The sequence below is a fragment of the Narcine bancroftii genome, chromosome 14, assembly GCF_036971445.1.
Source record: "Narcine bancroftii isolate sNarBan1 chromosome 14, sNarBan1.hap1, whole genome shotgun sequence".
In the NCBI taxonomy this organism is placed as follows: Eukaryota; Metazoa; Chordata; class Chondrichthyes; order Torpediniformes; family Narcinidae; genus Narcine; species Narcine bancroftii.
The window spans coordinates 25,397,013-25,424,220 of NC_091482.1; the positions used below are offsets into that span (position 1 = coordinate 25,397,013).

Genomic DNA, 27,208 nt, shown 5'->3' on the forward strand with positions numbered 1-27,208 from the left:
AAATTGGATCGCTATAATATCAAATTATTTGTTTCTAGGATGTGAACGTTAGTGAGACCATCGGAATCCGTTGCCTATCACTACTTGCCCTGGAGAAGGAGATGGTGAGGTGTGGAATAGACAATGAACCAATGGACACCACCTCACATTTTCTTTTTTTTTTGCCTTTATTTTTTTTTAATTTCACATTTATTCAATGTTAATTTTATTGTAATTTTTGCAAATTGCTCTGATCCATACTGCTGCCGCAAAACAAAAAAATTCATGACACGTGTTCATGAAAATAAACCTGGTTCTGACCTTGAACCACTACAGTCCTTGCGATGAAGAAACTCTTGCAGTTCTCAATGGAGTTCCAGATTTTCGACCCATCCACAAGGTAGGCTAGTTTGGGGTTAGAACTTGCAGGTACCTCTTGTGTGCTATTAACATTTTGTTAGAGAGGATGGGTCTGGCAGATGGTCCAAGAAACCTCGGTGAGTTGCCATAGAACATTTTGTTGATAGTATGGAGTGCAGATTAATTTGTACAGGAGATGGTAGGAATGTACATTTAAGGTGGTGGATGGAATAATATGGGCTACTTTTGGTTTTGAGTTTCTATAATACATATTCTGAAAGTGGAAGATCAGAGGTAAGTCGCTCACTATGGAGTAACTAGATCTGACCTATAATCATAGTGGAGAAATACAAAGCCTGAAGATGCTGGAATCTTGATTAGTGAAATAATTACTGGAGGAATTCAACAGGGGAAATAGCATTCTTGGGTAGCTTAAAGGGTCAGACTCGAAACATCACTGACCATCTCTACCCATGGATACAGTTCCTCCAGCAATTCTTTGACTACTTTATCACCATAGTGTCGGATCTCAAGGAGGAGTGGGAACCAATTAGTCTACTTGGACTTGACTACACTCTAAATCTGTAGTGTCTCTTGTGTTGCATTGGTCAAAGCCCATTAATGTAATATGTTCCCCTCTGGATGCAAACAATTTAATGTGACCTCCAATAATTGGAGCTTGTTAGCTTTTTGTTTAATCGTGTGTACACTTTGTTCTTGAATGGCTAATTTGTGAATGAGGGTGTGGGGGAAGAATCCAATCAATGAGATTGGCTAATTTTTAATTGTCCCCACCCCCTACCTTTTTGTTAGGACGCCCGCCGATCTTTTTTCATACATTGATGAAGGGCTCAAGCCCCAAACATCAGTTATGTACTTTTACCTTTGCTATATAGTACAACTTCTGATTATCCAAAATGGTCAGGACTGACCTATTGTTGGATAAATGGTTTTTTTTTGGAGAACTGGTCATTTTTTAAAAACAGTCCAGTAGCATCAACAAATCACTTGTATCAATGTTTAAACAACAAAGGAAGGCATTAAAATAATGTTTAATTCTCACCCAAAAAATGTTGGCTGCCACCGATCACCTCCCCTCTAAGACCTCGCTCATGCCAGTCCCCAGTCTTTTCGGCTCCAAAAATAATTTGGATAAATTAGGATTTCAGAGAATCCAATTTTGGATAATCTGAGTTGTTACTGTATAAAGGACATTGTTTGATCTACTGAGTTTTTCTAGCTTTGTGTTTTCACTCACTTTTAATTTCTTTGTTTCTCAACAGCTAATTTTCAAAAGCCTCCACTTTTTTGATGGTTCTTTGTTTGTGAGTGTTTCAACAAAAAGTGGTCCCTGCAACATAATAAAAGGTGGTGACCAAGTGAAAGAATCTTTGTGCTGGGAACCAGATTTACTTTTGAGGAGAGATCCAGTTTGCAGTAAGTTTAGTTAGATACAGAATGGGTTGGATCAAATCACACATGCGCAGTGAAGGATAGAAGCTACAAAGATTGCTTCGGCTCAACTTTGCTCATTCTACTGAATAGTTTAATTTCCCTACATTTTTAAGTGTTTAGTAAAATTGGATACAAAGGCAATTAGCAGTTTCTTCAACATGGAGATTGCCTCAAAGAGCTTCACAGACACAGAGAGAAAAATGAAGGTAACTAATCCCAAAATCACAGTCCATATGCAATTTGATAAGATTCACAGCAAGGATGTGGTAGGTGGCAAGAATTCCAGGATGTTATCTTAAAAGAGCCAACGTTTGGAAAGGGTGAAGTGAGATGGGGGAATCAGAGGAGTGAGATCATAATAAGAAAAAATAAGATCAAGCATATTTTAAACCTTCGGATCAAATCGTGGGCATAGTGCGTTCTGTCTGACATGCTAATTAGCATTATGTGCATGGTTAGAACCGTATTTTATGGTATTTTCCCTGTGCAGTTCTTCCTTCCAGACCTTCAATACTTAAGTAGTATTGATAGACAATTCAATTATTGACACACTCATTCCCATCTACAGAAGACGTGCATTTTGCTTCAATACTGTATATTTCAGCATATGAGCCAACTGGCAGATAAATCGACCCACCCCCCCCCCCCCCCCCCCACCTTTTTTCAGCCTCATTTCAATGGTTTTATTATATATCCGGTGTATGTTGACTCCCAATTTTTGGGCTGTCCGAGCCTCCCAGCAACAACCAAAATTTGTTTCACCCCAATTACCAAGTAACAAAGCTGTAAATTTAGCAAAGCAAGTTTTTATTTTAAAAAAATTTTAAAAAAACCTTAGGTTCTGCCGGCAAGATGCCAAACGGTGCTGGGTAGGAGCGGCAACCTCAGACTCTACAATTATAGAATGCCTGGGCGGGTTATGGTGGCTCCCAGTGGTGGGGAGGTGTCAGGGAGCGGTGGTGTGAGGTGATTCCAGGGTCAACTTGCATGCCGAATCGGCATACGGCTGTGTTTTTTTAGCTGAATTTGTCTCAAAAGAATATCTGGCTTGCAAGTCAGCCCCCATTTTTTTCTTGAGAGAGAGATTTTGAGGGTTTTATGACTCTACTTGTACGCCAAAATGTATGGTACTTGAAACTGATCAATATTCTGTTCTCATTGAATTGGAATTCACAGCCCTGTCATGTGCCATACTCGCCTTCACAAGATGATGATGCCCCATTCCAGAAAGAAGTGACCCTGTGAATTTTTGGATGAGGAAACTGGTGGCTTGTAAAGGTGTCCTGTTCCTTTTCAGATGTGTGCAACAGTATTTTTTTTAAAACCTATCCTCTCAATGCAGTATTTCAAGACGCATTTAAATTTGCATTTTATGTAGTCTTATAATATGTTAATAGGGGGCATTAAAACATTAAATCAATGAACTGAGAGATTGCATTCACTCTCTCAGGATTGAGGATGAACTGTTCCCATTCCAAATTCTGATGAACAGCAGTTCTTTCTAGGAGATTCCTGTTAACCTCGATTGCTATTGCCCCTAAGTTATCAAGCATCTTGACAGTGAGGTTTTGGACAAATGATGGTGAGGCCAAAGATGATGAGGAATATTTTCATACCTTGATCATCATTTCTTGATTAAGGGCTCAAGCTCGAAAAGTTTGTGTACCTTTTGCCTTTGTTTGATCCGCTGAGTTTCTCCAGCAATGTGTTTTTACTTCAACCATGGTGTCTGCAGACTTTTGTGTTCTATTTCCATTTTACACTGATTTTTTTTTTTAATTGGCCTCCCTCTGGCTTCTGAGTGTCATTCTGGATTATTGCCAATCATTCTAAATTGATGAAAGGATGCAAGATGTCCTGAAGGGCTTTCCAACCAATTAAATAATGGATGTGGAATTATTGTAATTTCAGATGAAAAACACTCATTTTGTGCATAGCAAGTTCCCAAAGCAATGCTAAAATTACCAATTGATATGATTCATGGATACTGCTCAAGGATAAGCATCTGAAGTGTGGATCTCTGCTGCTGTTTGAAGTTAATGTCCTGCATTCTTTTCCAAGAGCTAAATGAGCTCTTGAACCTGCAGCCTTCTGAACCATGGCTCATGTAATTAGTCTCGTGTCTTGACCAGAAATATCAACCACCCCTCATCCTCCAAAAATGCTCCCTGAACTGCTGAGTTCCTCTCAAAACTTTAATTAATCCAAAACTATTTGCTACTTCTCAAAGTTTAAATTTTGCAACCTTTTGAGAAAAGGTGGGCACTATTGAGCCCATTGAAATGAACTGTTGCATCCCTTGACAAAAAATTCAAGATATATCAATTTCAGATGAAAATTGGGATAAATGCTTGATCTGATTAATAATACTTAATTCTGTGCATGACATTATTTAATACAATCTTGCATCCTTTCATCAATTTAGAATGATTGGCAATAATCCAGAATACATATGTTCAAAGTAGTATTATCTCGTTTTCATCCTGATGTTGATTCACTCTGTTGAAGCGAGTTGTGCGCGAGCGCAGTGAAAAGACTGAGACAACAGGCTGAGAGCTCGAGTAACACAACTGGTTTACTTTGAATTCTTCACTGCAGCCTTTAAGGCTGTGTCTGGTCCACAATGTGACAAATGTAAAATTTTTGAGGTCTCTCTGATCCCTCTGTTCTGGGAGTGTCCAAACTACAAGATTATTGGGAACAATTCTTTAAAGCTCTATCACAGATCCTTAGGATTAAATTAGAGCCTTTTATTGCTTTACTTGGTTCTTCTTTAGAAGAGAGGATTTCCTTGAATTTGACTAAAAAAAAAGTAGCTTTTACTTCATTGATGGCCAGACGAGCAATTCTGTTCAGATGGAAAGACAGCAGAGCACCGACCGACTCACATGCAATAGGGTCAGGATGTTATGCCTTGCTTGACTTTGGAGAAAATTAGATCTAATGTTGAAGAGACCAAGGTTGAATTTGACAAGATACGGGGCCCATTCATGGACTATGATCATAATTTGATTACTTAGGCAGAGGTACTCTCGGGGTTTTCTATCCGATGTCCGAGAGGCAATACCCGATTCTTTACAATTTATTTGCTGACTGTTTAGTTTTTTTTTAAATCTTTTGTTTTTATTTTTGTTATATATCTCTTCTAGTTGTAGAATAGATCTCAGTATTGGAATAGGAGGTGAAATTCTCATGGTTTTTCACTTTTCGTGCATTATAGAAAAGATATATAATTAACATCTAAACAATATATACATGTAATTCTCTCTATCAAATTAATAAAAATATTTTAATAAGAACTCTAGTTGAGAGTGTTGGTTACCCTTTACCAGCTACAGATGTTGCGTGACCTGCTAAGTTTCTCTAGCATTTTTGCGTGTTCCGCAGCAATCCCAGCATCTGCAAATTTTCCTGTTTAATTATTTAACCCAGTAATGTATATCCTTCATATAATCTCTTCATACATCATTCTCTTTTCTCTAGTAGATCCCTACTGTTAATCTGGCCCTTAATAATTGAGGTGAATTTGAATTTATCTTCAAATTTGAGATTTTAATTCAGCTTCAACTAATTACTTCATCCCAACCAATCTTCTTCCTGCACACATCTTGCAGAATCTTCTTGGCAGTCAGGATGACTGGTGCCAATATTCCTAGAGGATCATATATCGAACTAACTGTTGATAGAATTCCCCTTCTTTTGAGAGGCTGGTCCTTCAAAATTATTTTGAACTTAAAAACATCACACTGAACACATCATTGTACTCCTAACACCCTTTCAACAGGAAGGTTGCCATGATCTATGCCCAAATTCTTTATTTGCCCTCTCTTTTTCAGGTATGGCAGTCAATACTTAGTGACTATTACTTGACCATTTGGAAGCAAAAAGCCTCCTTTCAAACAGATTGCCTTTAACTCATTTAAAAAAAATTGCTGCTTTTACTGTAGTTGCAGAAGTGAGACAGTCATCCACATAGGTTAATCCTGATAGTGTTTATTTATAGCTTATTGATAGCTAATCTAAATTGCTCCATATTGCCCTCAGCAAAATTTCTAAGGGCAAAATTCGCACAGCCTGATGATGAAGTCGTTCCAAATAGATGCCCTGTCATTCTCCATTCCATCATGTCCTGACTGTAGTCTCCAGGCCACCAAAGGAATTGTAACAAGTCATGGTCTTCATTTGGTTCTTTCATCTGATGGAACATTTCCTTCAATGTCTGCAGTGATAACTATAGGTTCTTTACGGTACTGGTCAAATCAGGACCCTGTAAGAGTTGAGAATTTAGTGAGACTCCCTGAAAGGCTTCTCTACAATCAAATGCTGCACAAAGTTTTTCCTTCTGTGGATGCAAACCCCATGGTGTGGTAAGTACCATTATTTTTGCCATCACTACATTCCCAAATATTATCTGGTACTTTCTTTACATATCCTTTGGAGATCATATCGGACATGCATATGATGTAGTCTGAATGAAAGGAAGAATCTTTCCTGAATCTTCTATTTGATCTCAATAACACTTCTATTATCAGGCATACATACCGTATATTTTGACATACAAACGAAGTCGGAAGACCCTAAAGACTTTCTCAAAGTTTCGGTGGGGGGGGGGCAATTTATACACTGGATATACTTTTGAGACCTTAAATTTATTGGAAAAAGAAATTGATGTCAATTTGGCATCTAAATCGATACTGGAAGCACCACCAGTGCTGCCACTCCCCGACGCCTTCCCACCTCTGGGCACCACCACAACTGCCCCTACCTGGGACCCTGGAGTCACCACTCCAGCCTGATAGGCCAAGGTTCCTACTCATGCTGGGACCACTATGTCAATGCTCCAGGTCTGTGGGCCATCGCCGCTGGTGCCTGTAGACCGAGGTTTCTGCTACTGCCAGGAGCACAATGTCATCATTCCAGCTCTGGGCAGTCGCTCCTCCTGCCCAGTAGGCCAAGGTTTTTTTTTTACTTAATTGACAGCCTTGTTTGCAATTGGGATTGTTCCTGGGAAGAAATTTTGGGTTGTTCCTGGGAGGCCTGGACAGCCCGAAAAATGGGGGTTGACACAAATGCTGAAATATATGGTATTTCCCTTTTTTCCCCCAAAGGTAATCCAATGGTCTTTAACCTGCTAGGCAGATTTTGACACTTGATTCCAAGATCTGCTGGTCTTCCTTTGAATGTTCTTGGTCGTCCCTGATGCACTCAGGAAAATCATTCTTGAACTGTTGCTTCCACAGCTTCATATTCGATATCTTATTGAAACTGAAAGCCAATTGATTTTTGAACCTCTTCTTTCTCCTAATCATCCATTAATCATCCAACCAAACATAGTTCCGACAGCGTAAGGTTCATCTCCCTCACTCCTTACCATATCTTGTGGTTCTAGAGCATTTGGTACATTTGAACCCATCAGCAATGCAATCTTGTTGATATCGTATAAATGAATATTTTTCAAATGTGTCCACGGTTCAGTATTGTTTTGATGTGGGATGTTTCCTTTATGCCCAGGCATAGTCTTCTGAGTGTATATGCCTGGAAGTTCACAAAAATCATTGTTATCCAATGAACTGTAGGCTCAAACCCACGTTGGTTTCAATATGTTTAACTTGACCTATAGTTCTCAATAGAATCTTTGATTAAGCTTTATTCATTAGCCCCACAGTGAAAAATAATGTGGTTCTTCCTGGGCCAAGCTTTGTCAATACTGAGGCTTTGCAATTCTTCTATAAGTTCTGTTACCTTCATCTTCTTGACACATAGCTCCTTAGGTGCCTCAGCTGCAGTCTTATCCATTCAGTTGATTGTTGTGCGTGTTTGGTGTCTGAATGCAACAATCTCTCCAAAACAGTCCTCTTTGGACAAGCAGCAATTTCTCAGAAGGAACCTCTAAGGCGGCTTACCGCTTCTTCAATGGGCTTGGTGCTGTTGATTTTATGCTTCCTTTATTGATCTGCTCTAAACAGAGCCCAGTCGATCCCGTCTTCTCTTCCGAATCCAATTTCCATCTTTCTAGGTCTTCAATTCTGTGTTCTAACGACTAATAAGTCAATAGTCCATTTTATGACTAACGAGTCAATAATCCAAATTATTTTGACTAAATATTGTGATCATCTTCCTTTATAATCGCTTTGAAAGATTTGAGCACCATTGTTTTTGACTCGTTCAATGAAAAGTCCATACTAAAGTTGCATTGAGTTTTTTCAGTTCATTAAAACCTTATAATGGTCAATAAAACAATTAAAACAATATTTAAAATGATGATTATAAATGGTAAATAAAATAGTCAAAAGAATTATTTAGACTGTCTCCATTTCTTTAGTCATAGAACAAAGGAAATCTCAAAACTGAATGTTTATCTTAAACATGTAAAAGCTACCCACCACCTTGAAGTTGGCTGTTACTAGGAGACACTCATGGAATTCATAAACAACATTTTCCGGCTTAAACCTTGCATGATTCTTGAGGTCTCCTGATATGATGTCTTCTTCCCAAATGGAACAGAACATGGATATTGGATGAAGCAGCAGGAATCAACAGGGTCTGGTTATTTAAAGTAATTTTGTGATTACCTTTTCACTTAAATTCCCCACCACAGACACATAGACACGAACTCTTCTTGTTTTATCTTTGTAAAATCTGCAAGCTCAGCCTAGAACAGCCACATCTTCAGCTTCAATACGAGGGCGAGCAGTGACCCTCTATGAGCAAAGGGCACACGGAGCTACTTTTCAAATGTGTTTTTCATTTTTGTCAATTTCATTCAAAATTAACATAATTGGAGTAAAATATTTTACAATGTTGAATATAAATTGTATTTAGTGCCTCAAGCAGTAAAGAGACTTGCATCTATTTAAAAAATTTTGCCTCAGAGGCAGTCCCCACCCACAACTCTGATCTCTCACACCCAGGTGATTGAATCCCCTTGGGATTTTCTATTTAATTATGTCTCTTTATAGGCTTTTGAAGTTTGATCTTTTGGGAAAAATCTATATTTAACTTTTTAAAAAATGTTTATTAAGGAACTGACTTTTGTTCTCCAGACTAACTGGAAAATGCATCTTACATTTTCAGCATCTTAAAATTGGATTACTTAAAAATGATTGACATTATTTAGAATACTCTACCATGAATGCTTTTTATCCATATTTATTAATGACTCATCCTTCCATGTTTACTACATAAATTCCTCTTTACAATAAAAAAAAGTGCATTTTAAAACACTGTCAAACGACACTGCAGCATTTCATTTTAAATTGTAAATTTAAATTAGACCTACAGCACAGTAACAGGCCCTTTTGATTGCTATTGACCTACAAATCCCTCCGCCCCGGGAAACTGAAGCACCCAGACGAAACCCAGGCAGGCATGGGGAGATGCGTGAACTCCTTACAGACTGCACCGATTTGAATCCTGGTTTCTGGCGCTGTAACAGCATTGCACCAACCGCTACACGATTGATGAAAATGAGTTGGAGCAGAAATTTACACAAGGGTCATTAATTGCACCAAATCTAAAACTATATTATGCTTTCAGTAGCCTAAACTCTGTAGAGTGGCTTCAAGATTGCTGAATAATAATTTGTATCAACCTTACAGAAAGGATGTTAATATTGCTAGGATTAAGAAAGTGTTTGCAGATGAAAGCCATTTATGCTTTCCAATGTCCTTCTCTAGATGGGCATTGATGTATGCAAGCCTTGTGTGTTGATATTTTTAGTATTTCTTTCCCCTACTTGCATGAAAATAGTAACTAATTGCAGTGATCACTGAAAAGGAAAGCATGAAGAAGTGTTAATAAATATGATATTTTAAAAAACATATTGAATAGAAAGCTTTCTTGTATATAAAATTTTAATTTTTGTGGTTCATGCAAAAACTTCCCTTTGAAATGCTATGATGTTTATTTTGTAGATGTAGTTAATGTTCTGCCATTCACCTCAAGCAGGGAAATGAATAACCGGTTAATCTACTTTTTACAAATAAAATTGATTGAGAGAAGTTATAGCTGAAGCAGTGAGAAAATTCCCAAGCAAGATCAAAATTCTGGAGGTAATATGATATTGTTGCCTGTACAGTGTGAATAAATTTGATCTTTTGCTATAGGTGCTAGCATATGCTATTTATACCTGAACATAAAAGAACTTGTCAAGAAAGGGCCAGTTTGTCGTGTAGCAGGCACAACAAAATGGAAGATAACCCAAGACCAAGATGTTTTTATCCCATGCTGTAGAGTGGGGATCAGTGCTGGGTACATCAGCAGATAGAACCTGTTTTGTTCTGCCTAGTGATGTACAGGTTGGGTAAAGCAGAGCAAAACAGCTACTGCTTTTCTGAATTTTTCTGTCTACCCAGTCGGCCTGAATAAAATTTTCGGTCATGGCGCCTGTTATGAGCCCCAGAGGACCCCAAAACCCAGCAGCAATAGATATTCACCGAAACAAATGGCTACTTAAACAAAAGTTGCTTTTAATTATCTTTAAACATGAAAACAGAATCACACTTTAACTTATCACTATTTACTTAACTAATCTAACTTAACCCCCTTCTAATTTTAAGTGCACGTGTATGTAATGTGTGTGTAAGTTCAGAAAAGTTCTTTGGTTCACAGTCCAATCTCACTTCTCATTCCTCCAAGTTCACTGGTTGCAGGCAATTCTTATTCTTTGCACAGAATTCAACATTTATACAGTTCACCAGACTTTGGTGCTTGAAAGGTAAATGGTTATCACTCAGGAAGGTTCATGACTGTTTTCAGAGAGAGATTTGTTGTTCACTGGACACCTACAACTGATTTCTTGTAACCAGCCACTTCAGTGTCTTGCCGAAGAAACTTGCCCCATCAGGGTTCTCCAGAAGATGACCTCTTTCTTTCAGGTCACCACAGAGTTCCTTTCTGTTTCCCTTATTCCAAGTGAATCAGTAAACAGCCAGTCCTCTCCTCTTGCATGAACCACAAGGCTGAACCAAGCACTCACAAGCCGTCTTCCAAATGGGGTTTTCCACAAGGTTACCAGCTTGTCCTGTTCCAGTTCCAGTTGCTGCTGCTCACTGTAGAACTGATCTCTCTCTCTCTCTCTCTCTCTCTCTCTCTCTCTCTCTCTCTCTCTTCTCTCTCTCTCTCTCAACCTGTTTGACTCTCTGCTTGCAAAACTACATGACCCTCTTAGAACAGCAAGTTCCCCATCAGACAGAATGTGGCTCTTTCATCTTTTGCCTTTTTGTAAACAACAATCCATTAGTGAAGTCTCTTGGGCACTCTCCAAAGATTCTCCAAAGGCTCTGGGGCTGACATGGCTAGCATTAGCAGAGCTCCAGTATTTTAAATAAAATCTGTTTTAAAATGTTTGTATGTGACCTACACTAACAGACCTGCCCCAATTTATCTCCCAAAAACAAATCCATACACTGTCACACACCCAGCAACCAAAATGGCTCATGAAAGGACAATGTGTTGAATTATGGGCAGTGGTCTGCTGTTACTTTGATCAGATTTCTGAATTGTGGCTTTGAATACCTTGCAGTGAGAATAGAAAACAAGATTTACTTCCCACGAGAGTAGATTGCAATGAAGTCTTAAATCCTGATGGTTAATTAGTGCAATGATCTTGCGATATCATGTTGTTTGGTAGTTAGTATTGAGGGTGGATGGAATTTTTCTCTCTGGCTCTGCATTTCCTAGCCATTGAGCATGTTTGATAGCAGCATATAGAGCAAGTCCCCTGGTGCTGTTAATGTTGAAAGAAGTATGTTGCCCCCATTTCCACATTTATGTAGAATCCTACTGTTCACAGGACCAAGTGCAAGTTCATCTGTTGAACCATGTGAGCAAAGCATTTGAAAAGAGAGTTAGCCGATCTAATAACTGGATCCTGGTATCACCACGTGTCTGATCTTGAATGAATGTTGTTAATCCCCAAACAGAAATCTCGGACCCTTGTTCCGTTATCTAATTGCTTTTATTGAAACCTTTCAAGTATTAGTAAAAATTCCACTCCTGCTCAGTCACCAATCTGACAGATATTTCTAATATCAGAGAGGAAAGATATTGCCCAAAGCAAGGGTCGTACCGACCATTACATGGAGATACCAGAACAGCAGATGATGCTGTCTGCAACAATGGACAAACTGCTGGAGGAACTCACCAGGACTGTCAAGACCTGTCAGTGCTGGGAAAGTGGAGGGTATTCAACAGTATAAAGCGATTAGGGGAATAGACGAGGCAGGTGCCAGCAATATGGAACCGAGGTGAGGAGTGAGAGTGGGAAGCCAAATAGAGGGGTTGAAAGGAGAGTGTTAGGCAGTAGTGAACAATGAGTAGAAATGGATAAAGAGAGAAAGTTGAGTCATTTGGAGAGGAGGGTGGGATGGAGCTAGAGACCAGGGGCTGATAATTCTGCAGTTTTAAGGCTGCTAATGTTTTCAGTTATGCTAATGGTGGACAATTACTTCTGAAGGACGATACTTAATCTGAACAATATTTCCTGGTTGGCATTCAAGTTGACTGATTTCTTTGCCCAGGTAGATGTTGTGACTCTCAAGCTCTGTAAATAAACCAGTGGTTTTATAAGGGAGCTGGGTAAGAAGCCAGAGTTTTATTCCAAATACACTTTTCTGTTCACTTCTGCACCAGCAGGAGCTGAAGTATTCAATCTATTCTTCAATGCTGAACCTGTAGAGAAAAAAAACCTAATTAGTTGTAAATTTTCTACTCACTGCTATGTAAAACTCCAGTCAATAGTACCATTTCCCTAGATTGCTGAGTTGAAGTGAATTAATACCATCCTGTGTCACAAGTTCCCTGGATCACTTGATCTCTACTGGCCAATCAGCTTCCTGCTGATCTGAGCTTTTCAACTCCAATTGCTTGAGTCGCCTGACTCCAATTTGCCTTCAGATAAGTCTGTTGCCACCCGCATTCAACATTGAGTCTAACATCTCCAGAAATGGGAAGTGAGGAAGGATACCTGATGATAACTTGACAAAGGGTTCAAGCCCAAAACTTTGATATACCTTTACCTCCCAGCATCTGGCAGAGTTTTGTGTTTCACTTTGGTGAGGAAGGAAAGCCAAGTTTACAGCAGGATCTCGATTGGTTAAGGAGGTGGGCCAAGGAATGGCAAATGAAATTTAACTCTGACAAGCGTGAGATGTTGCTCATTGGTAAGTCAAATCAGGATAAAACTTGGCAAGTGGCAGAGCCTTGGGGGGTTGTAGAACAGAGGCTCTGGGGTACAGGAGCATTTTTCTATGCAAGTGGAGGCTCAGATGGATGGAGTGGTGAAGAAGGCATTGGCATTCTTGCCTCTATTGAGGAGAGAAGTTAAGAACTTATGATGTAGCTGAACAGAGCATTGGTGATGCCACGTTTGTTTACTGTGCTTAGCTCTCGTCACCCATTTATAGGAAGGATTTAAATAAATTAGTTGGGGTGCAGAGGAGATTTGCTAGAATGTTGCCAGGACTGGAGGGCTTGAGCAATAAGGAGAGGTTACATCGGCTGGGGTTTTATTCCCTGGAATGTAGGAGGCTAGTTATAAAATCATGAGTGCCATGGATAATGTGAATAAACAGTCTCTCTCCCAGGAAGATGATTCTAGAACTAGAGAGAAGTTTTCAGTGAGAGAGGAGATATTTAAGGGAGATATGAGGGTCCATTGTTTTGTTTTACTTGGAGGGTAATATGTATCTGCAGCAAGCTGCCAAAGGAAACTAAAGAAGTGGGTACAATTACAGTTGTCTAAAGACATTTGAATAGATTACATCAGTCATTTTCAAACTTATTCTTTCCACGCAGACCACCTTAAGTAATCCCTATACCATCGGAGCTCTGATTAGTAAGGGATTACTTAAGGCGGTATGTGAGTTGGGGGGGATAAAAGGTTGAGAACCACTGCTCTAGACCCAATTGTTTTTTTGCTTGAGAAAAATTGTCATTGGCCCATTTCCTTTGGAGTTATGTAACCGTGCACATAACGAGTCAACTAAGTACAATTAAAACAGAGGTTTTCAATCTTTTTCTTCATGCTCGTCTACCACCTTAAAAAGTAATTCCTTTCTAATCACAGAGCACCCTGTGTCACAGGGATTACTTGAAGTGGTTGGTGAGTGGAAAGAAAAAGATTGAAAACCACTGCATTATATGGATAGGAAGGGTTTAGAAGGACCTAGATTAATTGTCAGCAAATGGGACTTGAAGAGAATGGCAACATGGATGAGTTGGGCCAAAGGGCCTCTTCTATGCCATATGGCTTCATGACTCTATGACAATGAGGATTAGCGAAGGTGGGCACAGAGGTTGGCATGGACGTGGTTTCTCTACTGTATGACTCCATGACTCCAGTATAGCACTTGTCCACTTGAATTTTGGATCTCTGTGGTTTCCTGTCAGAACGAACTCTAAGTGTTCTGAACCCGAATCACTACTTTCAATGCAACTTGAACTGTTCACTGACAATTTCTGAGGCCCAAGTTTTTACAGCTTCACTGTTTCTGCATAAAGTCATCCACAATGCACTGGTCAGCATTCTAACCATGTAGGAACCTTTTATTGGAACTGATCTGGTTTATTTTACCAAGACCTCCTGGGTTATTCTCCCATTGAACAATGGGCATTATTGTTCCCATGACATAGCCAATTACAACGCTGCAATTATAATGGCATCTTTTACTGAAAATGTGTAGGCCTTGTAGGTCTTGATAAGACCAAACTTGGTGTATTGCATGGTGTGCTTGCCAGTGACAGAATACATAAAAGATTCACAGGACTGGTTCTAGGATGATGGATGAGGCAAAATTGAGTAGAGTAAGCTTGTTTTTTCTGCAAGAGGAGATTGATATTTCTTGGTTGAAAAACTTCGAGTTCAGCAGGGTTAGTGAAGAGTTGTTATCCCTGACTGAAGAGTCGATGAAGGGCTCAAGCCCGAAATGATGGTGATGTATTTTTTCCTTTGCTACATAAAGGCACTGTTTGACCTGCTGAATTTCTCCAGCATTTGTATGTTTTTTCACTTAACAACCGGTGTCAGCAGAATCCTGTGTTTCACCAGTCTAGAACAATTTTGAAATGGAATATTGAGGACTGAGAGGTGGAGAAGTTTCTTCACGTAGTGTGGTAAATCCTGTATCTCAGAAGATTGTAGAGGCCCAATCACTTGATATGGATATCTGGATATGTTACATTAAAAACCTTGAGCTCAACCTTAGCAAAATCAAGGAGATGATTGTGGACTTCAGGAGTGAGTCAGGGGAACATGACCCAGTCCTCATCGATGGCTCAGTAGTGGAGAGGGTCAAGAACTTCAAATTCCTAAGAAACGTTTTCTGACAAACGTTTTTGACAAAATTCCCCACAGGAGGTTAGGAAAAAAGGTGGAGGCATTAGGTATAAATAAGGAGGTAGTGAAATGGATTCAGCAATGGTTGGATGGGAGGTATCAGAGAGTAGTGGTAGAAAATTGTTTGTCCAATTGGACGCTGGTGACTAGTGGAGTTCCTCAGGGATCGGTCCTCGGTCCACTATTGTTTGTTATATATATTAACAATCTGGAAGCAGGGGTGGAGAATTGGATAAGCAAGTTTGTGGATGATACAAAGATTGGTGGTGTTGTGGACAGTGAGGAAGATTACCATAGATTAAAAGGTGATTTAAGAAGGCTGGAGGTGTGGGCTAAGAAATGGCTGATGGAATTTAATACAGACAAGTGTGTGGTGTTACATTTTGGAAAGGCAAATCTAAATAGGTCATATGCATTAAATGGTAGGCTATTGAGATGTGCAGAGCAACAAAGGGATTTAGGAGTGATGGTAAATAGTACCCTCAAGGCTGATACTCAGGTAGATGGTGTGGTGAAGGCGGCATTTGGAATGTTGGCCTTCATAAATCGGAGTATTGAATTCAAGAGTAGGGAGGTTATGATGAAATTGTACAAGGCATTGGTGAGGCTAAATTTGGAGTTCTGTGTACAGTTTTGGTCACCAAATTATAGGAAAGATATAAACAAAATAGAGAGAGTACAGAGAAGATTCACAAGAATGTTGACAGGATTTCAAGGTTTGAGTTACAGGGAAAGGTGGTGCAGACTAAAGCTTTTTTCTCTGGAGCATAGAAGATTGAGAGGGGACTTGATAGAGGTGTTTAAGATTTTAAAAGGGACAGACAGAGTAAACATGGATAGGCTTTTTCAATTAAGAGTGGGGGAGATTCAAAAAAGAGGGCATGGTTTAAGATTGAAGGGGGAAAATTATAAGGGGAACATGAGGGGAAATTTCTTTACGCAAAGGGTGGTAGGAATGTGGAATGAGCTTCCGACAGACGTGGTCGAGGCAGGATCATTGGTTACATTTAAGGAAAGACTGGATAGTTACATGGATAGGAGAGGACTGGAGGGGTATGGACCGGGTGCTGGTCAGTGGGACTAGGAGGGTGGGGATTTGTTACGGCATGGACTAGTAGGGCCAAACTGGCCTGTTCTGTGCTGTAAGTGGTTATATGATCTGGTAATGGCATTAAATGGGCTAAATGAGGATCGTCCTGGAGCCTCCATGTTGCTGCGATCACGAAGAAGGTTCACTAGCCATTATACTTTGAGGTGTCTGAGGCAGTTCGATATGTCACCGGAGACTCTTGTGAACTTCTACAGGTGTACCGTGGAAAGCATTCTGGCTGGTTGCATCACTGTCTGGTATGGAGGTGCCAAATCTCAGGACAAAAAAAAAACCCACAGAGGGTTGTTAATTCGGCACCAGACTTCACTCCATCGAGGGCATCAACATGAGGCAGCATCTTAAAAAGCAGCCTCTATCCTCAAAGACCCCTACCATCCAGGACATGCCCTCTTTGTTCAGGAAGGAGGTACAGGAGCCTAAAGGCGAGCACTCAACGGCACAAGGACAGCTTCTTCCCCGCTGCCATCAGATTCCTGAATAATCAATGAACCAAAGGCACTGTCTTACTTATCATGCACCACTATTTTTATTTTTTTATATATTAATGTTGTAAGATGGTTCACAATATGAATGTCTGCACTACAACGCTGCAGCGAAACACAGAATTTCATGGTTGTTCTGGGGGAGGAAGAGGAATGGCCAGGTGGCATATTCCATGACAATTCTTGTGTTCTTATAGAAGACAGAAAAATGTGTTGCATTGGATCTCTACTGTGGAATCCTAATGAAATTTTGCTTTGTGGGTGTTTTCTGCAGGGGATGGCTGTCCTTATTGGAATTTAATGTGAGGAGCAGGTGACAAAAGCGTGCCTTGAACTTTAGCCTTCATTTCCATTGGATTGGAATGAAGAAATGTTTTCTGATCTGATAATGGGATTAAATGGGCAACATTGAACTTGTGTCAAGGGAAATGCACTGTGGAGCAGTGCATTTATGCATATGTTCCCTACTCAAGGAGACTTTATTGCCCAAGGTGTTTGGTAGTGTTATTATATGATTTATTGTTCATCGTTTTCTACATTTTACAGTCGAGTGAATCACTGATGGTTTTGATATCATAAAAATGTTATAGTGTTGTAAAATGGAATCATAAAGATAATTTCTTAGTAGGTCACCAAGTTTCCTTTTATTGTCATATAATAATTCAAACATTACATACACAATGTACTTCAACTCCTGCCTGTTGTAAAGGCAAACAAAGATGCGCCATGATCCTTGCCTGCAATTCTCCAATAAGAAAAGAAAGCTGCAAAGGAGAGACCCTTCACAGGCACTGGATTCGTGGATTATCCTCCAGTGCTTCTGCGGCCTCACAGGTTCAATCCATCGGCGACCCAAGCTCCGGATCCAAACCCCTGATGAGATCAAGAAGCTTTCAGCACCAGAAGCCCTTCCGAAGACCCTTCTTGCCGTCAGCACCCTCTCGATTCCAGGTTCCGATACATGGTTCCCATGAGCCAGTCTCCAGCAGCCTGTGCAAGTCCTTCGACCACACGTTGCCAACAGGCTGCACGCAGCTTGTATGGCTCCTTCAGCTGCTGGACCATTTGCTAGGTACGATAGGTTGTTATGCCCATGGTTGCAATGTAGCAGATTGTTCGTACGTTTTAGCTTGGCATTTTGATTATTTTCTAGAATAATTTCTCCACAGTATAAACTGAACATTTTCTGAGCTACTGAAGATGTACTGAGCAAAAGATAAGATCATTGCCACTGTATCTTGCAGGAGCCAGAAAAATGATGCAGTTTCTTAAAGAGCATTGTGTAATATGTGATGTTCATAACTTCAGGCTCTGTAAAGCACTTGCATCTCTCGCTGCTTCATTTTTCTGGGTTAGTAGGTGATGGGTGAACAATGTCATATTTCTTATAACCCATAAAACTTTGACACAGAGGCCTATTGTATATAATTAAAGTATTTCTAGATGTGAATGAGTTTTGATTAACAAATGTAACATTACCCAATGGAGTCTTGTTACAATAGTTGGTATAACTTGTTGGTTATTTTCCTCACATGGTTTTGTCCTCATTCTCCCTGACAGTAGACTTGCAGAGATAAAAACCCATAAGTGCTAGGAACATTCTGATACTTATTTTTCACATGGGACAGAATAGATTATAATTACTTCATAAAAATTTAGACACATAGCACAGTAACAGGCCATTTTGGCCTACAAGTCCTTACCGCCCAATTTACACCCATTAACCTACACTCCCGGTATGTTTTGAACGGTGGGAGGAAACTGGAGCCCCCAGAGAAAACCCCGCAGACACGGAGAGATGCACAAACTCTTAACAGCGTGGGATTTGAACCCAGATATGGTCCCGATCACTGGTGCTGTAAAGGTGTTACGCTGACCACTACGCCAACTGTGCTGCCCTATTAAGCCTGTTTCTATCAAGGTCTGCATTTGTATTTTCCAGGGAAAAATCCAAAGCGGGTGGAAGTAGCAGGTCCCTAGCTAAAATCTCTCTCCCAGTGAAATGAGGTCAGTTTAACTCTTCCAATCCATGTGTCAAACTTGTGGGTCCGGGAAATGCTTAACGGAGAAGTTCATTGTGAGAGCGGTTTCAGCCAGGCTCCAGCTGCTCACTTCAGCACACCATCTGTTGTCATTTCTACCACCTTCAACAACATGAACGTAAGAGGGAAAAGATTGAAAGGGGACTTGAAGGTCAACATTTTCACACAGTGTGTGATGGGTATGTGGGATGAGCTGCCAGAGGAGGTTGCTGGAAGAGGCAGGTACATCATTTCAAAGACATGTGGTCAGATACATTGGATAGGAAAGGTTTAGAGTAGTGGTTTTTCAAACTTATTCTTTGTACTCATATTCTTTGGCTTGGCTTCGCGGACGAAGATTTATGGAGGGGGTAAATGTCCACGTCAGCTGCAGGCTCGTTTGTGGCTGACAAGTCCGATGCGGGACAGGCAGACACGGTTGCAGCGGTTGCAGGGGAAAATTGGTTGGCTGGGGTTGGGTGTTGGGTTTTTCCTCCTTTGCCTTTTGTCAGTGAGGTGGGCTCTGCGGTCTTCTTCAAAGGAGGTTGCTGCCCGCCAAACTGTGAGGCGCCAAGATGCACGGTTTGAGGCGGTATCAGCCCACTGGCGGTGGTCAATGTGGCAGGCACCAAGAGATTTCTTTAGGCAGTCCTTGTACCTCTTCTTTGGTGCACCTCTGTCACGGTGGCCAGTGGAGAGCTCGCCATATAACACGATCTTGGGAAGGCGATGGTCCTCCATTCTGGAGACGTGACCCACCCAGCGCAGCTGGATCTTCAGCAGTGTGGACTCAATGCTGTCGACCTCTGCCATCTCGAGTACTTCGACGTTAGGGATGAAAGCGCTCCAATGAATGTTGAGGATGGAGCGGAGACAATGCTGGTGGAAGCGTTCTAGGAGCCATAGGTGATGCCGGTAGAGGACCCATGATTCGGAGCCGAACAGGAGTGTGGGTATGACAACGGCTCTGTATACACTTTGTGAGGTTTTTCAGTTGGTTGTTTTTCCTGACTCTTTTGTGTAGGGATTACTTAAAGTGGTATGTGAACAGAGGGGAAAAAATTGTCACTGAAAGATTTACCTTGAGAAAAATTGTCATTGACCCATTTCCTTTGGAGTTATGAAAATGTGCACATAACGAATCATTTAGGTATGATAAAAACAGTGGTTCTCAAACTGTTTCTTTCCACCTACATCTCACAAGTAAAAGTTTGAAAACCACTGGTTTAGAGGGATAAGGTTTGTAGAGATATGGGCCAAATGCTGACAAAATAAGACCAGTTCAGGTTGTCTCTGAGATCAGCAAGAATGAGTTGAGCCAAAGGGCCTGTTACGATGCTGTATTGTGCTATGACTGTGTGACATTACACCAGTACCGGGCACACCTTCCCTACCTCATTCCTTTGAACAATCCAGAAGGACTGCTCTTTGAATCACTCTTTGCCCTCTACCAACATCCACTTGTCTTCCCACAGCACCTCCCCAAGCAAGCTCAATGTGTACCTTTGTACCATATTCTATCCTGCCGTACTCCCTACAGGTGAACCTGCATTTGTCTGCACTTTCATTTTAGTTTGCTGAATCTGGTGCTTACAATGTTATCCTTGCACAACAGAGGAATTGCACTGTCATTTTGCAAAAAGGATCCTGCGGTTTTAGTTGCCTGCCTTTAATTCACCACCTCACTGCCCCTCCAATTTTATCTGTGACCTCCTGGACTAATCCCTTGAAACCTGAGGAACAGCACCTCATCTTCCAGCATTGCGTGTAACGGCCTTCGTTGCCAAATTCAACAATTCCAGTCTTGATCCGAAAGGGCCAGTGTGGATGCAAGGCCATCAACCTGGAGGGTCTTCTGTTTTCTGTTTATCCCCACTGGTGCTGCCAGACCTGCGCAATATTTCCAGCATTTCAGAGAGCCATGTGACCTGGGTTTCTCGGTGTTGTTTCCCAGAATGCACTCCCAGTCCATTTGAAGTAGTTGTATTTATTTAGTCACTTGTTTTTATCCTATTGTGGCCATCACAAAGTTTAGGGGTACATATTGCAGGATTAGACAATGGGAACAAAACTAATGATGGTTAATTAAACAACTGAGTAACATGAAAGAAAAATTGCATTCATGTGGCAGAGTTTATGTAGCGGTTAATGCAACGCTCTTACAGGTGCTGACTGGAAGGAACTTGTGCGTTCTCCCCATTTATGCTTCAGGTGGTCTGGTTTCCTCCCACCCTCCAAAACATAAGACAAGACAAGGCCCCGATGTATATTTTATACCTAATGTCCTAAGTGTTGTGTGTAATTGTATTTGGTGGACTATTAGGTGTTAAATGTGGAGGGTTTGGGGGGCGGGGGAAGGGAAGAGGAAGGAAAAAGCTGGAACTTTACAGGAATTTTTTTGTATAAAATCGGCAATTATAAATTGACAATGTTGATAACTGAGTTTAAGTCTGGAAAATCATAAATAAAATATTCCAAAAAAAAACAACAGGTTCTAGGTAAACTGGTGTAATTGGTTGGAAAAGGCATGTTACTATGCTGTATGTCTAAATTTAAAAACAATATTTCCTAAAATTTCAAAAGATTGTACAAGTGCCCAATTACTTAGAGTTGAAATGCTGAAGATTTTGATGGAGTTGACCAATTTCTTTGAAATGCTTTAAAAAGTGAAGAGGTATTTTAATATCAATTGAACAGGCCTTTAAAACTGCAGTTTAAAACCGGTCCTCACTGTTGCATCAATGTGGATATCTTCTCTGTTGACGATATAAACGAAGAACATCAGAAATAAGAACCCAAGTGGTGGATCTAGCCCCCGGGTCCTGCCCTGCCATCCAATAAGATCGTGACTGATCTGGCCATGGACTCGGCTCCACCTGTCTGCCTTTTGGTGAACTGAGCCAAGCCAATGCTTTAAAATTTATTTCTTCTCAGTTATTGTTTTCCAGGATTTTCAGTGGGATGTGAAGTGATTTTAATTTGGACATAAAGGCACAGTAACAGGCCATTTTGGCCCACAAATTTACACCCCCTTAACTTACACCCCCGGTATATTTTGAATGGTGGGAGGAAACCAGAGCCCCCAAAGAAAACCCACGGAGAAAATGAACAAACTCCTTGCCCGGACTAATCCCGATTGCTGGCGCTGTAAAGGCATTACACTAACCACTCTGACAAACATGTCGCACTAATACCAAACCGTAGAGTGCAAAATTTGAAATATAATTAGCATAGAAAACACCAATGTTTAGTGTCTGGGAACAGGGTATACCTGAGATGAAAAGAAAGAAAATCAAAATGTAAGGCGCTTGTTTTTTAAAAAATGTTCAACATTTAGAAAATGAGAGAGCAGAGTCCCAGGATAATCCTGGGGCAGTTTACAGTCCAACAGCAAGCACAAAGAGATCTTGTTTTCTTCAGACGTTTTGAAGTCTTTGAAGGAAATTGTTAAAAGTAGACTATGTTCTTGAATTGATTCTTTTTCTATTGACAACGCACACTGTGGTTATCTTGTGAAGCTTAGCTAAGATTGTATCTTGAATTTATTCTTGTATTTACAAGATTAAGAAGCTTTGATTTGTTACGTGACAATGAAATCACCTCTTGGCTCCAACCATATGACCTTCCTTTCAAGTGCTTTCCATAAAACACCCTTCTAGATGACCTTCAGCAAGTTTTTCTCGTGCTGTTGATAGTTGAAATGTGCTGTTTCACCTCACGAAGTGCAAGGGGATTGCATTTTGTGCCTCGGTGAAATGTGTTTGAGACTCACTGTGCCTTTGCTTGCTGGTTCTTTGAAGCCTTCTTACCAGGTGTCCCTTTATTTCAGAAAAGTGGGTACAAAATGTCCAATTACCTCAAGTGCACAAATGCTCTCCCAAAGAAGATGGTCAGATCCAGCCTGGAGAATTTTACCACAGGTCAAAGCAGGGCTTGGCATCCTACAAAATGTGTCGTTTTAGTGTGTTACTGTCTGAACAGGTATCTCACTGGGGAAGAGCAATGGTTATTTTCCCTGTGCTTGTATGACTGAAACATGGCAAGTCTTGACTGTTTGAGTATTTGTCTGAGGTCGATCGCATTCTCCAATCACTGCCTTCTCCCACCACGTTTCCTTAGTGAACCAGTGATGTCATGACTCTCATGGATTTCTCTATTCAAATGTCAGATTACCATATTATTATTATTACTTTGTATTTCATCTTGGAATTACTTCCAACTGAACCTAATCCTTTCTAGCTCTGTTCAAGAAGCTATGTCACCAGTTAGCAATTAAGAATATGATTTGAGCTAAGTCTTGTGCTTTACAATTAAATACTTGGCACAGCAAAAGCCAAGCAATTGATTTACAAATTAAAGCAAATGTTATTTATTTAGATTTGAAGGCTATTGTAAGGATAAATGGTCAAAAAGTAAAGAAGATTGTTGATGGGGTGGGTAATCACCTTTATGTCATACTCTGTAGACTGAGTGTCTGATTTTGGTCACTTAGTCAAAAGTTTCAAACCATGAACTGTGATCTTTGGTGTCTTTTGGTCAATCTGCTCTCTGTGACCATTTCCTTTTAGAACTTTTGGCAATGCTCCTCTCATCTGAAGATTTCAGTGTCAATATGATCGCGTCTGTCTCCAGCAACATTGAAGACACAATGGGCAGGAGCTGCAAATGGTGCAGTTACCAGCTCCAGCAGCAGCAATGAGGGAAAAGACCTAGCTTTTTATAACTGTCCTTTCACTCTTTTAATACTACGGGTATCTCCCGCTTTACGAATATTCGCTTTACGCAGATTCGCTTTTATGAAGAAACTAGTGTTCCCTTTCATGAGAGGATTTTCACTTTACAAAAAACAGGTGGCGGGGCAGTCACAGGGTGGATGGTGGGGCTGTCACGGGGTGGACGGCGGGGCTGTCACGGGGTGGACGGCGGGGCTGTCACGGGGTGGGCGGCGGGGCTGTCACGGGGTGGGCGGCGGGGCTGTCACGGGGTGGGCGGCGGGGCTGTCACGGGGTGGGCGGCGGGGCTGTCACGGGGTGGGCGGCGGGGCTGTCACGGGGTGGGCGGCGGGGCTGTCACGGGGTGGGCGGCGGGGCTGTCACGGGGTGGGCGGCGGGGCTGTCACGGGGTGGGCGGCGGGGCTGTCACGGGGTGGGCGGCGGGGCTGTCACGGGGTGGGCGGCGGGGCTGTGACGGGGTGGGCGGCGGGGCTGTGACGGGGTGGGCGGCGGGGCTGTCACGGGGTGGGCGGCGGGGCTGTCACGGGGTGGGCGGCGGGGCTGTCACGGGGTGGGCGGCGGGGCTGTCACGGGGTGGGCGGCGGGGCTGTCACGGGGTGGGCGGCGGGGCTGTCACGGGGTGGGCGGCGGGGCTGTCACGGGGTGGGCGGCGGGGCTGTCACGGGGTGGGAGGCGGGGCTGTCACGGGGTGGGCGGCGGGGCTGTCACGGGGTGGGCGGCGGGGCTGTCACGGGGTGGGCGGCGGGGCTGTCACGGGGTGGGCGGCGGGGCTGTCACGGGGTGGGCGGCGGGGCTGTCACGGGGTGGGCGGCGGGGCTGTCACGGGGTGGGCGGCGGGGCTGTCATGGGGTGGCCCTGGGGCAGCTAATCGGGCTGTCACAGAGTTGGTGCCAGGGTGGTCATGGGGCAGCTGATTGCGCTGTCACGGAGTGACCAGCGGGGCAGCCCTGGGGCAGCTGACGGAGCTGTCACGGGGCAGCCCTGGGGTAGCTGATTACGCTATCATGGATTAGCCAGCAGGGCTGTCATGGGACAGCCACGATGCAGCTGACAAGTCTGTCGGTGTTGCTTGAACGGTTTAAACGGAAGCATCTTGCATGGATTACATACCCTAAACAAAAGTAAACCTTTTTCAAATGGTGATTATAGATTATGCTCCTTCATAATTAGATCATTTAGATTTTGCTGTCTGAAATATAAAAATGCACACCCATTGTCCTTGAGTTGGAGAGAGGAAATGTCACCTATTGCTGCTCCATGTACTTTGGACCTTGGTAGAAAGTGCAGCCGATGCTGTATCCATGAGCAATTTGACTGCAGGCTTATTTGCCATTGAACTTTACACTAAAAGCCTGATGACTTGAACAAGGTATGTTGTTTCCTGTGGAACGAGACCCAGCAAGGGACAGCACATTCTTAAAGTGTAGCACTTAACAGAGTCACCCCTCCCTAATCAATTCTCACCTTTCCAGGTCCAATGATCACCTTCTCTCCGTGGCTCTGTGTTCTCTGGCTCTGGGGTGAAACTAGCTGTGGAGTGAAACACAAAAGTCTGCAGATGCCGTGACTGTAGTCGGCAGATTTTTGCAGTGTCCATGGGAGGAAAAGATATATCACCGAAGTTTCAGGCATGAGCTCTTCTTCAAGGTACGAGTAAAATTTAAAAAAAACAGGCAGACACCTGAATTAGAAGGCCAGGGAGAAGGAAAGAAAGAGCATGGGGGAAGGAACACAGAGCCACAGAGAGAAGGTGATCATTGGACCTGGAAAGGTGAGAACAGAAGTAGGTGACTGGTAGGAAGGGAGGAGCGGATGAGGGAGACAGCGGAAGGTGTGTTTGGTAGTGGGATCGTGTACTAGATGGCAGAGGCTGACAACTTGGCTAGGTGAGTTCAAGGAGAATCCTGTCCTTGTTGAGTGTGGGGGTGGAGAGGGCCAGGACAGATGTCCAAGAAAAGGAGAATATGTGGATGAGGGCTGAATTGATGACTGTACATGGAAAACCACCTGCTTTGAAGAAGGAGGATATCGTGGGCGATCTCGCTTGGTAAACCTCAACCCAGGAGCAAACCACAACAGAGATGGAGGAATTGTAAGAAAGGAATAGATTCCTCGCAGGAGACAGGGTGTGAAGCGGTGTCATCAAGGTCTTTGAGGGAGTTGACGGATTTGTTGAAAACATTTGTTCTTTAGATGAAGGCAGAGAGATTGAGAAAGAGGTGGAGCACCAAAGTGGATAAAATTGACGTTCATCGTAGGTGCATGAGGCAGCACCCAATGTAGTCATCAGCCCTTGGGAATTTACTGGGAGAGGGTCCAGTGGAAAAGGAACATTCTCCGAACCCCATGTTATTTCACGCTGGGCATTAACCACCTCTACCCCTTCTCATCCCTGACGTTTGCTGACTGATATTTGCTTGCTGATAAAACCAGTGGAAAAGGAACATCAGAAAGTCACCCGTTTCCAGTTGAAGGTTGAACACTCCGATCCCCGGGGCTGAGTGTGTCCCAGGTAAGGGTGGCCCAGTGGAAAAAGCACAAATGGCTTTCTATCTCAGGACATTGCACAGCCAATTGCCTGTGGAAAAGGGGCTATTATTGAAGTGGAGGAGCCTTGTCTGTGTAAGTTTGTAGCATGGATCCACATATCCAATGAAAAGGCAGGAATAGCTGGTATCTATGTGGGTACCCAAGAATACCCCTTGATTTGGAGACAGTGTGATGAGTTAAAAGAGACCTTATTAAGGGTAAGGATCATTTCTGGCAGGCAGAGGTTGGTGGTGGAGGGGGACTGGTTGGGATATCTTGTTGGAAGAAACAAAGGGATTTGAGGCCTTCGGAATGGGTGTGTATAATTGGTTGGATGTCCAAATTTCCCTATTTCTCCTCTCGCTCTCTCTCATTCACTTTCTCTTTCTCTCTTTCTTTCTCTTTCTTTCGTGCTCTTTCTCACTCTCTCTCTTTCCCTCTTTCCTCCAATCTGCTTTCATAGAGCTACCCCCTTCCCTGATCAATTCTTAACTTTCCTCTCCTATCTCTGTTCAATTATCACCTGTTGTTTGTAGGTTTGTGCTCCTTCCCCTGCTCTTTCTATCTTTTTCCCCAGCCTTTTAATTCAAGCTTGAGTTTCAGTTATATAATCCTTACCTCCTATGGACACTGCAAGTCCTGGGTCCCTCCAGCATTTCTGCTTCAGCTAAATAGCCCTTGCAAGAGCTGTGTGATCCAGTACCTCAATGTCAGTTCACTGCAAGCTTGGCAAATTTCCAGTTTTTAATGTATATTTATTTATATGTTGAAATAAATAAATATGTGTGTGTGTGTGTGTGTGTATGTGTGTATATATATATATATATGTATAATATATATATATAGATGTATAATATGTATAATATATATATATGTATGTATTATATATATATGTATGTATGTATTATATATATATATGTATGTATTATATATATATGTGTATGTATTATATATATATATATATATGTATGTATTATATATATATATGTGTGTATTTTATATATATATATATATATATATGTATTATTTTTTTTTTTTAGCAAATACTAGAGCGCATCGGATGTCCCCCAAAGTTCCTCAACATGATTATCCAACTGCACGAAAACCAACAAGGTCGGGTCAGATACAGCAATGAGCTCTCTGAACCCTTCTCCATTAACAATGGCGTGAAGCAAGGCTGTGTTCTCGCACCAACCCTCTTT

The 27,208-nt window shown here is 41.9% G+C and overlaps 1 protein-coding gene across 9 annotated transcripts in view; it reads left to right on the forward strand.

Moving 5' to 3' along the window:
- Window positions 1-27,208, forward strand: part of LOC138749824 (E3 ubiquitin-protein ligase RNF43) — a 208,494-nt gene that overhangs the window by 96,813 nt on the left and 84,473 nt on the right. For 4 of the 9 annotated variants that reach the window (XM_069911733.1, XM_069911735.1, XM_069911736.1 and 1 more), the window contains one exon: window positions 39-104. The exons of 4 other annotated variants lie outside the window; for them this stretch is intronic. In XM_069911733.1, the coding sequence (XP_069767834.1) occupies window positions 39-104 (66 nt within the window). One more of the 9 variants, XM_069911738.1, reaches the window with a different exon arrangement.